Source organism: Rhineura floridana, chromosome 13 (assembly GCF_030035675.1).
Source record: "Rhineura floridana isolate rRhiFlo1 chromosome 13, rRhiFlo1.hap2, whole genome shotgun sequence".
NCBI classification, from domain to species: Eukaryota; Metazoa; Chordata; class Lepidosauria; order Squamata; family Rhineuridae; genus Rhineura; species Rhineura floridana.
This window is the reverse complement of record NC_084492.1, coordinates 26,793,526-26,802,260: the sequence shown is the minus strand read 5'-3', so window position 1 is coordinate 26,802,260 and position 8,735 is coordinate 26,793,526. Positions and strand designations below refer to the sequence as shown.

At 41.3% G+C, this 8,735-nt stretch overlaps 1 protein-coding gene across 2 annotated transcripts in view; it reads left to right on the top strand.

Moving 5' to 3' along the window:
- The window catches only part of C13H16orf87 (chromosome 13 C16orf87 homolog), a 26,271-nt gene extending 18,325 nt beyond the window's left edge, over positions 1 to 7,946 (top strand). The window contains exon 4 of one of the 2 annotated variants that reach the window (XM_061594250.1): positions 1,855 to 7,946. In XM_061594250.1, coding sequence (XP_061450234.1) covers positions 1,855 to 1,958 — 104 coding nt within the window. In that variant the 3' untranslated portion in view covers positions 1,959 to 7,946. The remainder of the gene's footprint in view (positions 1 to 1,854) is intronic. The other variant, XM_061594249.1, reaches the window with a different exon arrangement.
- Positions 7,947 to 8,735: the final 789 nt, after the last annotated feature.

The following is an 8,735-nucleotide window of genomic DNA, read 5'->3' as shown; positions in this document are numbered from 1 at the left end:
TGCACCCATTTTGCTCCTGCTCAAGTCCTGCTACTGGGAGCAAAGCCATGATTTGGCTTACTGCTTCATGCTCATAGTTTGCCTCATTGCAAACAAACCATGAGCTGTTGCCAAGGGTTGTTCTTGGCTTACTACTGTTGGTTTGTTTGTGGGAAACAAAAACACGAGCCTGGGTTCAGACATAATACCAAGCCAGACCATGGCTTAGTTCCTAGTAGTGGGGAAAGAGTGAAGTGGCCACTATTTTTACGTTATGCATCAGCACACTTGCTCGTCCATGGTAAGCCATACTTTAGCTTACAGGGATGTGCAAATGAGGCCATTATTAATCATTTCTAGGTGCTGTGCCCCTGCTTGCTTCACTCAGTATCCCCTCCCTTTATGACTGCCTGCCTGTGTCTACGCCTCCCTTCTCTGCTGTCTCAGCAGCTCCCAGATGTCTGTCAGCATGCTGTAGTTCACAGCGCCGCCTGTTGGCAGCCATGCAAACTGTACTGTGATGGCAGCCTTACCTTTTGATTCTATAATTTGCAAGGAGAACCTCTATAGAGAGTTCTCTAAGATGGACAAAGAAAAGAAAAAACTATTAAGAAATAGCTGAGATGCCACAGTTTAATGACTTTTGTCCTGAAGTGCAGCTTGTGATAATTTTGTACGACCAAAATACACCACCTAGTTTTTTTTTCCCTTTTGCTGATTTAAATTTTCTCAAAAACTCAAGGAAATCACAGGGGTCTGGTTTAGTGAAAATCTTCTGCATATTAATAACATTGTTAATTGTTAAAGCCTCAGTTTTAATGAACTGTACATTTCTGAGCAACAATTCATTTTGTCTCTATGAGACAAGGTTGTGTATCTCTAGAAAGACCTAGATCAGTTGTTGCTAAGTACCAAACTAGGGTCATTCTTTTATAGGAAAGTATCCATCTTTGCGTAAACCTAATATTGGCAAAACGCATAGCATAATTTAAAGTTCAAGCTGTGGCTACGAAGGAAGAATCTTCCTTTGCATTTGTGGCTTGAATTCAAACCACGGCTGCACAGGAAGAACCGGTAGCAGATTTAGAGTGTACTCCTGATTATTCCTTTGCACTTTGTTTTGAATTATCCCACACTTGACATCGCATGCTGTCAGGCATAGGAATGGCGGCTTGGCGGACCAGCCTCCGAGGCCTGATGGGTCTAATTATACCTACAGGCTGGAGGCTCTCCACCACTGGCCAGAAACATAATGGGACAGGCAACTGGTTACCTTCATACCTTTTCTTGTGAGTTTCCCAGAGGCATCTGGTTGGCACTGTTTGGGCTAGATACAGGTTGCCCAAAGTGGCCAGTATTAGCCACCTGGGGTCAATGCAGGGGTTTAATAAAGACCTAGAGGTTGAAAAGGGCTGAGGCATGGAAAAGAAACTTACAAGGTAATAGTGTGAAAAATTTAATTTGGAACTATGAGTCTCAAGAAGTAAAGGGCATGGGCATGTACAGAGTGCGTCCCCTCCTTCCCAGTGAAGAAACTCTGTATTTAATAAGATTATTCACTTCCTCATTTTTTTTACAATTTATGATTCCTAGTAAAGGTGATTGATTATTAATAAACACTGATGGTATATTGATATTCATTGCGTATTTAAATTACGTATCTAAGAATTTGGGTGAGTCATTGACTTTGCAAGTTCATCAAAGGGTCCGTGGACTCCTTGGGAAACCCTGATAAACCATTACCTGACCCATTTGGGGAGAGGGCCTGCTCTCATTATGTAACTGCACGTAATAAAGGTGTATATGTCTGCATGTGCAGTTCCCATGTTCCTTCCATTTTTTAAAAAATGAGCTGACATAATTTGGGTCATGCAGTACCTTTTCTCCTTCTGCAGAGAAACAAGAGAAAGAAGTTGATATGTATGCAAACCTATCTGATGAAAAAGCTTTTGTGTTTTCCGTGGCCTTGGCAGAAATAAACAGAAAAATAATCAACCAGAGACTTATTCTGTGATTATCTGATCAGGACCTATGTATATTCATGCTCTTTAAGCCAGGCAGTGGATTATGAACATTTGTCGCCTCTCAAACAGCAAATCCCGTCGCCTGCCTTAATGATGGCTGCATATTCTTTTCTTGCTGAACCTCTGCCACGGCCACTGTTCTTTGGACTCTGCAGACTTCTTGTTCCAGCTAATTGTTAAGAAACAAAATGACCGACACTTTGCGTAGTGGGAGAAGTCAGAATCCTACGAAGACAGCTTCCTGAAGAACTCACAGTTTTTAAAGACTATTCCTTTGAATTGAAATGCAATATTTTAGTTAATTTAAATTTCCTTCACCATAGATTTCAGATTTACAGCTATATTGAAGGTTACATGTATATAGTTAATCTAACTTCTTAATAAATTGATATTCTGGTGTTTTTTTATTAATTGGGGTGGGGAACCATAGTGTGTTTTTATTTTCGGCTTAAAAGAGTCAGAATAAATGGTTCTAAAGTCAGTATACAGATGACTTGTGTTCAGAGCAGAAATGTGATATATGGGCAATAAAGTGAAAATCGAGCTGTTCTCTTTTCCCAGAAACATTAATGTTGCCCCATTAATTTTAGGTGAGGAATCAAACTAGTTTGGTTAAATTTGCATATATTTGCATATGAAAAACCAGTTTTGAAGGGGGGGAAACATACTCCCTCCCCTTTTAGGTGGTGTTGGCTGTAACATGTAAGAAGAGGTGTTTCCCCCCCCATGTGATAGTGAAGGAGGGGGAGCTGCCTTTTCTAAGATGATGCATATCATCTGGATTTTTTTATTAGCACTTGTATTTTAAATAATATTAAAAATGTTGCCTGATACATTGGGATGACCTTTTAAGCCATGAAACGGTTCTTAACCTATTAATTTAGTTATTCTTACTGATATATGCCACCCTTGGCTCCTGTTGGGAGGAAGGGCAGGATATAAACCAAAAATAAATAAATAAATATTATATTTAAAGTAGGGATGGGGAACCTGTGGCCCTGTAGATGCTGGACTTCCATCAGCGCCAGCCAACATGGCCAATGGACGGTGATGATGGGATTCTAGTCCAGGAGCATTTGAAGACCCAAAGCTTCTCCGTCGGTGATTTAAAGGAATGTTGTAATGTATGCAATGTAAATGTATTCACAGTTTTTTTTAAAAAAAAATTAACACTAACTAACTGGGTTAAAACTTAAGGAGGACAGAGCACATTCTTTACATGTTGAAGGTCCCAAGTTCAGCCCTTGGCATCTCTAGTTAGAAGGATTGGGAATTGAGCGGTGGAGAAAAACCTCTGCTTGAGAATTTGGGGGAGCTACTGTTACTCAGAGTAGGGAATACTGGACTAGATGAAAAAAACACTGACCTGGTATAAGGCAACTCTATTTTCTGAGCAGCTTCTTACTGGCCCTATTGTAGATTCACAAATATTGCACTTCTGTTACCTTTGTGCTTCCTGCATCATGTACAACTGAACAAGTGCACATCCTTAAACACCTGTGTACATGCCATCAGAAGCCTTGATTGGGTAGGAGTTTGCTGATGGGTGTACATAAGATTTGTTGAGGAATTTGCTGGAAATAACTAACATGGTGCATCTACTGCAAATACAATTGCCCTATAAAATTTGAAGATGCTCCAATTTGTTAACCCCAAAGTTGAACCAAAATTAGCTGTTTCAGTAGCCCATCATTTGTGTGGCTTCATCATTGCTGCCAGTTGTGACCGAGGAGTGGGATGGCCTCAGCATCACAGGGAGAGTCACTGGTGTTGGTGGCAGCATGGCAGAAGAAGAACAGAGCCTCAGGTGAATGGAGTAGGAGGTATATTTCTGCCCCTGGACAATTATTTGTAGGGCATACAAGAGGATTAATGATGTCAGTTCATGATTTCAAACAGGAATTGCTCTTTAAAATTGCATTTCATTGATCGTACAAAGAAGGCTCTGTGGATTAAAAGGAAAGCATAAATTGAAGTCACAGCAATGTCATGCAAATTCCTTGGGAAATAATGGGATTTCATTTTCTGCAGAAAATCATGAATAATGTTGGATAATCCAGGCATGGAGAACCTTTGGCCCTCCAGACATGGCCAATGGTCAGGGATGATGGACGCTTTAGTCTAAACATCTGCAGGGGCACAGGTTCCCCAATCCTGGTATAATCTATAACCTGGTAATTGAGCTGAGTTCCTAAAGGTTACAAGCAAGCCTACTAAGAATCTGGAGAATTCTGTTCTATGGGGAATAAAAGGAGCAAGTTAGTCCTGCAACACAAAGCTGCAGTATTGAGTGCCCTTTCTGGGCTGGTTGACCCAGTGCTCTATTCCAGGATACTTTGTTCCATTCTTCCCAATTTTCTGTTTGCCTTCTTCATCAGTCAGCATTCCATAGCCACTTGGGTATGCTCAGTTGCTACAATGTGGGGCACCCTGGGGAGGGGGAGTTCCAAATCCTTCGGGGGCTGGATTTGGGCAACGAGCCACCTACTGGCTATCCCTGATATTGACAGCCCATTTAGATTATTTGAAACACTTGGTTTTTACTGATGATAATCCCCTTTCTTTTCCCTAAGAGAGTAATCCTTGCAATTGAATGAGCTAAGTGAATGCCCTGAGGTGCTTCATAATGAAGATAAACAGAACAGCTCAAGAAAGCTGTTAATTTTTTTTAAAAAACTCAACATGTTTGAGAAAGGAGCTGCTTCCACCTTTTAAATATAACTTGTTTTATTTAGAAAAATGTATAGCTTGCCTGTGGGGAAATCCACTCAAGAATCCCATCCCACCCCCATAAGAAATAATAAGGAAACTAAAGTTTTAAAAAAATGCACAGAGAAAACAAGTTATTGCCCCTTTAATTTTGAATGTGATTAAAAATAACTGACTTCACTGGGAAATCATTTAGCTTCTTGTTAGCAAAACCTATAATTTATAATGTGGGAAGCTTTTGTTTTTGGTCTGTTGGGTTTTTTCTCTCCCCCCCCCCAGTTTTCTAGCTCTTTAAACTGGAGGCTGTGCCTTATGGTTTTAATTTGTTGCACTGCATTGAGAACATTGGCACTCACATGTTTTTGAGCCCTTGAAAGCTGGTGTTATGCAATTTTGCTGTCCGTACACACATAAGCAGAGTAGTTTGCTGCTGTTTCAAAACGTACCTTAAGCAATTAGGGATACAGGATCATAGAACAAATAGGGAAAGGGCCTTTGGGTCAGCATGCTTTGCATGCCAAAGGTTCCAGGTTCATTACCTGGCAGCTGCACGTTAGGCTGGGAGAGATCTGTGCCTGAAACCATGGAGAACTGCTGCCAGTCAGTGTAGACAATACTGAGTTAGATGGACCAGTAGTTAGTCTCAGTATAAGGCAGCTTCCTATGTCCTTATGTTTCCTAGCTGTGGACGGGGCAGCTTCCTACATCTTTATACAAGTACAGCTTCAGAACCTAAGAGCTTGCTGCATCAGGCTAGTGGCCCATCCAGTCCAGCATCCTGTTCTCACTGTGGCCAACCAGATGCCTGTGGGAAGCCCACAAGCAGAACCTGGGTGCAAGGGCGCTCTCCCCACTTGTCTGTCTCTCCACCCCTGCATACCCATATGGACAACTTGTACCATTCTGACTGCTTAGGAGAAGCACCAGCATGCATTCTGGCCTGTGAACAGCTGCAAGTTAAACTTGCTTTAAGGGTCCAGCCTTTTTCTAACCTTTGGGTTCCCAGATGGTAATTCCTATCTCTGACCTTTGGCCATGCTGGCTGGAGCTGATGGGAGTTGTAGTCCAACATCTGAAGACCCAAAGGTTGGGCAAGGCTGCTTACACCAGGGGTGGGGAAGCTGTGGCCTGTTGAATGTTGTTGGGCTTCCAACTCCTGTCACTCCCAGCCAGCATGGCCAATAGGGTGGTTTGAACTTGGAGACCTGCAATATTTGAAGGGCCGCAGGTTCTCTACACATATAAGCATAATATCCTGTTGCTAACATCTGCAGTGCAAGAACCACTGGTGTGAATAGAGCTGTTCAAGAGTGCATTCTATGTACTGTTATAATTGCATTTATGTCCCACTTCTGCAAGGAGCTTGAGGTGGAGCAGATGTTTGTCTCTGTGTTTACCTCACATGGCCCTGTGAGGTGGGTCAGGCTGTGAGAAGGTGATTGGCCCAAGGATGCCCAGTGAACTTTATGGCTGACTGGAGATTTGACCCCAAGTCTCCCAGGCCTTAGTCCAGTGCTCTAAACACTACACTACACTGACTCTTACCTAATAGCAAACTCCTTAACTGAATGCTGGTCCTTATGTAGCCAGCATGGGATCATTCACGCAAGGGAAAGATATCTTTACGCTCAAAGAAACCTTAAGGTTTTCAGAACGGTGGCAGCTGGTGATAGAATCGGCTCTGGGTTTTAGTCTGAACATTCAAGGAGCTGTACAAGGCACTTCACTGGTGTGGAGCCAATAGCCACCACTGTTTCAGAAGCACAAAAAACTTTTAGGGGGGAAATTCATGCTTAGTGAGCACAGAGTACTAAGTGACTGTGGAGGTGGGGAGGAGATGAAGTGGAGTATGCCGGATCAAGACGGGCTGGCTGGAGTGATGAATGTATAAACACCCCACAAGCAAATCTGGATGGATGCTCATTGTCGTATAACTGCCTCATAAACAAAATCAGGACAAGTGCTCAACAAAGACAGGGCATAGGGGTTCTTGACCTGTGGCTTCAGAGAGTCCATGAACCAGGCACAAGAAAACCAACACCAATTTCCAATGTAATAAAATAAATTTTATTTTGTTATTGATGGGAGTCCATAGCTTTTATCGGATTCGTAAAGGGATCTGTGACCCAAGGCATAAGAATCATTGGTCTAACTTCTCTGTAAGCATTGTGGAAGCAAATCAGGATGAATCCTCAATAAATAGGTCATCTGGAGGTAATCTAATGCAAAGCATCACATTTGGGGATTCTCTAGTAGTTCTTCACATTTGGCAACTTTTGACAACCTAAACTGGGGAGTGGGGAGTTTTAGCCTCTCCCCCCCCCCCGATCTTGAAGTCCCCAACTCATTGCTCTAACTAATCCATGATGAAAGCAAAACCAAAATCAAGGTATATAAAATTAGGCCTTCCTAAAGGCACTCCAGCAGCTTTCTTGAGATCCGAACTCAATTCCCCTTCTTTAATGGCCAGAATTGACTTAGTGTTTTTACGCTACTGGAAGAAACTCTCGGTTATTGATCCTCCCTCTCTGGTTAAATCATGTTGGGAGGACCAGCTGGCAAAGGGTGGCTGGGCAAAAAACTTTCCAGCCCTAGGTGTACAGTATCTTCTAACCTCTCCTTTCAAATCTCAATCCCACCACTCTTCGCAATCAGATTTACGCCCAGGATAGACACCAAGACACAGTAATAATTGCAAACTCTCACTTCTCCAAATGTTTTCAGTATATCAAACCTAATTGCGATTGGCCCAATTACGCAGATATCCTGACGAGGGCCTCACTGCGTAGAGCCTATACTGAACTCCGCTTTCAAGTGATGCCCTCGTCTTATTTGCAAGGTAGATATCTTGGTATTCCATACGACCAAAGGATATGTATAGCCAGTTGTACTGTCCCTGATGATGTATTTCATTATATCTTAGACTGCCAATTGTTTGATTATCGAAGGGCAAAATTTTTATTTTCAATTCTCGATACGTTAACTAATTTTAATAGTTTTCAGAAAGTAATTTTTCTTTTATCTTCACCCCAGCCGGACGTAGTAATTTCTACGGCTAATTTTGCCTTGGCCGCTAAGAAACTCAGAACCAGTTTTATTAAGACAAATGGTTAAAAATTAAACTTTTCACATTTTAATCATGAAATGTATCTGTGCTAAATGTTATGATTGTACTGCTTTTTTGTAACAGCCTATGGCTATATACAAATAAATGAAATGAAGGTATATAAATTAGTTGCATGCCTTCAGACTGTTTTTGATTCATGGAAGAAAGAAAGAAAAAATCATTGTGATTAATAATAAATCAGAACAAATGCTTCATAAAGACTGAACAGAATCTGACCTCCATGTAAGCTTTATTTATTTATTTATATTTATTATATGATTTATATTCCATCCTTCCTCCCAGCAGGAGCCTAGGGCGGCAAACAGAAGCACTAAAAACACATTAAAACATCATAAAAACAGACCTTAAAATACATTAAAACAAAACGTTAAAAACATTTTTAAAGGGTTAAAAACATTATTAAAAAAACATATTAACAAGCTTTGTGCAAACAAGTCCGAATGAAGCTCAATTAACAGGTCTCCTGGAGGAGGAGACGCTCTACAAGGCTCTTTTGCTTAAATGTCCAAGTTGGCAAATTTGTTGTCGCATATTCTACAGCTAGGTGGCACTATATCTCCAAGGGAAAAAATGTATGCTGCTGTTAGGAGTAAAGTACACTTTATACTCATGCCCACCAGCCCTGATGATTCCTTTTCTAGTACAAAGCACCCTCAGGAGGGAGCAATTTGCACCAGAGAAGTGGGAAGAAAGGTGTGCCAAACCCTTTCCCTGACACATGCTTTGACCTGAAATTGTTCCCTTCTCTACAGTACACTACTTTTACTACTTAGTTGTTCCAGGCCTATTCTGGTGCAGTTTCTAACTTTTACTCATTGGTAGGTATTCAATGTTAGTAGATCCTTTGAAGTATCTCTATCTATCTATCTATCTATCTATCTATCTATCTATCTATC